Source organism: Eimeria mitis, genomic scaffold, assembly GCF_000499745.2.
Source record: "Eimeria mitis Houghton genomic scaffold, Emh_scaff3988, whole genome shotgun sequence".
Taxonomy (NCBI): domain Eukaryota; phylum Apicomplexa; class Conoidasida; order Eucoccidiorida; family Eimeriidae; genus Eimeria; species Eimeria mitis.
The window spans coordinates 3,610-4,075 of record NW_013572322.1 but is presented as its reverse complement, the minus strand read 5'-3'; the positions used below and the strand labels follow the sequence as shown (position 1 = coordinate 4,075).

General features: G+C 60.9%; 1 protein-coding gene across 1 annotated transcript in view; it reads left to right on the top strand.

The window, feature by feature from the left end:
• Positions 1–466, top strand: part of EMH_0071420 (uncharacterized protein) — a gene marked incomplete at both ends in the record, with an annotated part of 3,902 nt that overhangs the window by 724 nt on the left and 2,712 nt on the right. Inside the window, one exon of the mRNA XM_013499094.1 lies at positions 3–451. Coding sequence (XP_013354548.1) covers positions 3–451 — 449 coding nt within the window. The remainder of the gene's footprint in view (positions 1–2; positions 452–466) is intronic.

The window sequence follows — 466 nt, the reverse complement described above, 5'->3', positions numbered from 1 at the left end:
CACAGCAGCAGATGCTGCAGGACAAACTACAGCAGCGGGAATAGCAGCCACAGAGAAAGCGGACGCAGCAACAGCCGCAGCAGCAGCAGCAGCAGCAGCAGTAGCCTCGCTAGCCGTGGCTGCTTCCGAAGCAGCAGCAACTGAAGCCAAAGTAGCAGCAGCAGTCCAAGTAGCAGCAGCATCGGCAACACAAGTAGCAGCAGAAGCAGCAGCAGCAGCAAGTCTGCTGCTGTCGTTCTTGTTCCCCTCATGGGTCTCTGGTTGCTGCAGCAGCAACATGCAGCAGACGCAGCTGCTGGGCGAGAGCTTCTGGAGGCCCCTTGCAGAGCAGCTGCTGCTGCGGCAGCAGCAGCTGCTGCTAGAGGAGGAGTGCAGCAGCAGCAGCAGCAGCAGCAGACCGGAGCCCTTGAACAACCGCGCGCGCCTCCACCATGACAACGGTTCCCTCACCGTGCAGCAGCAGCTT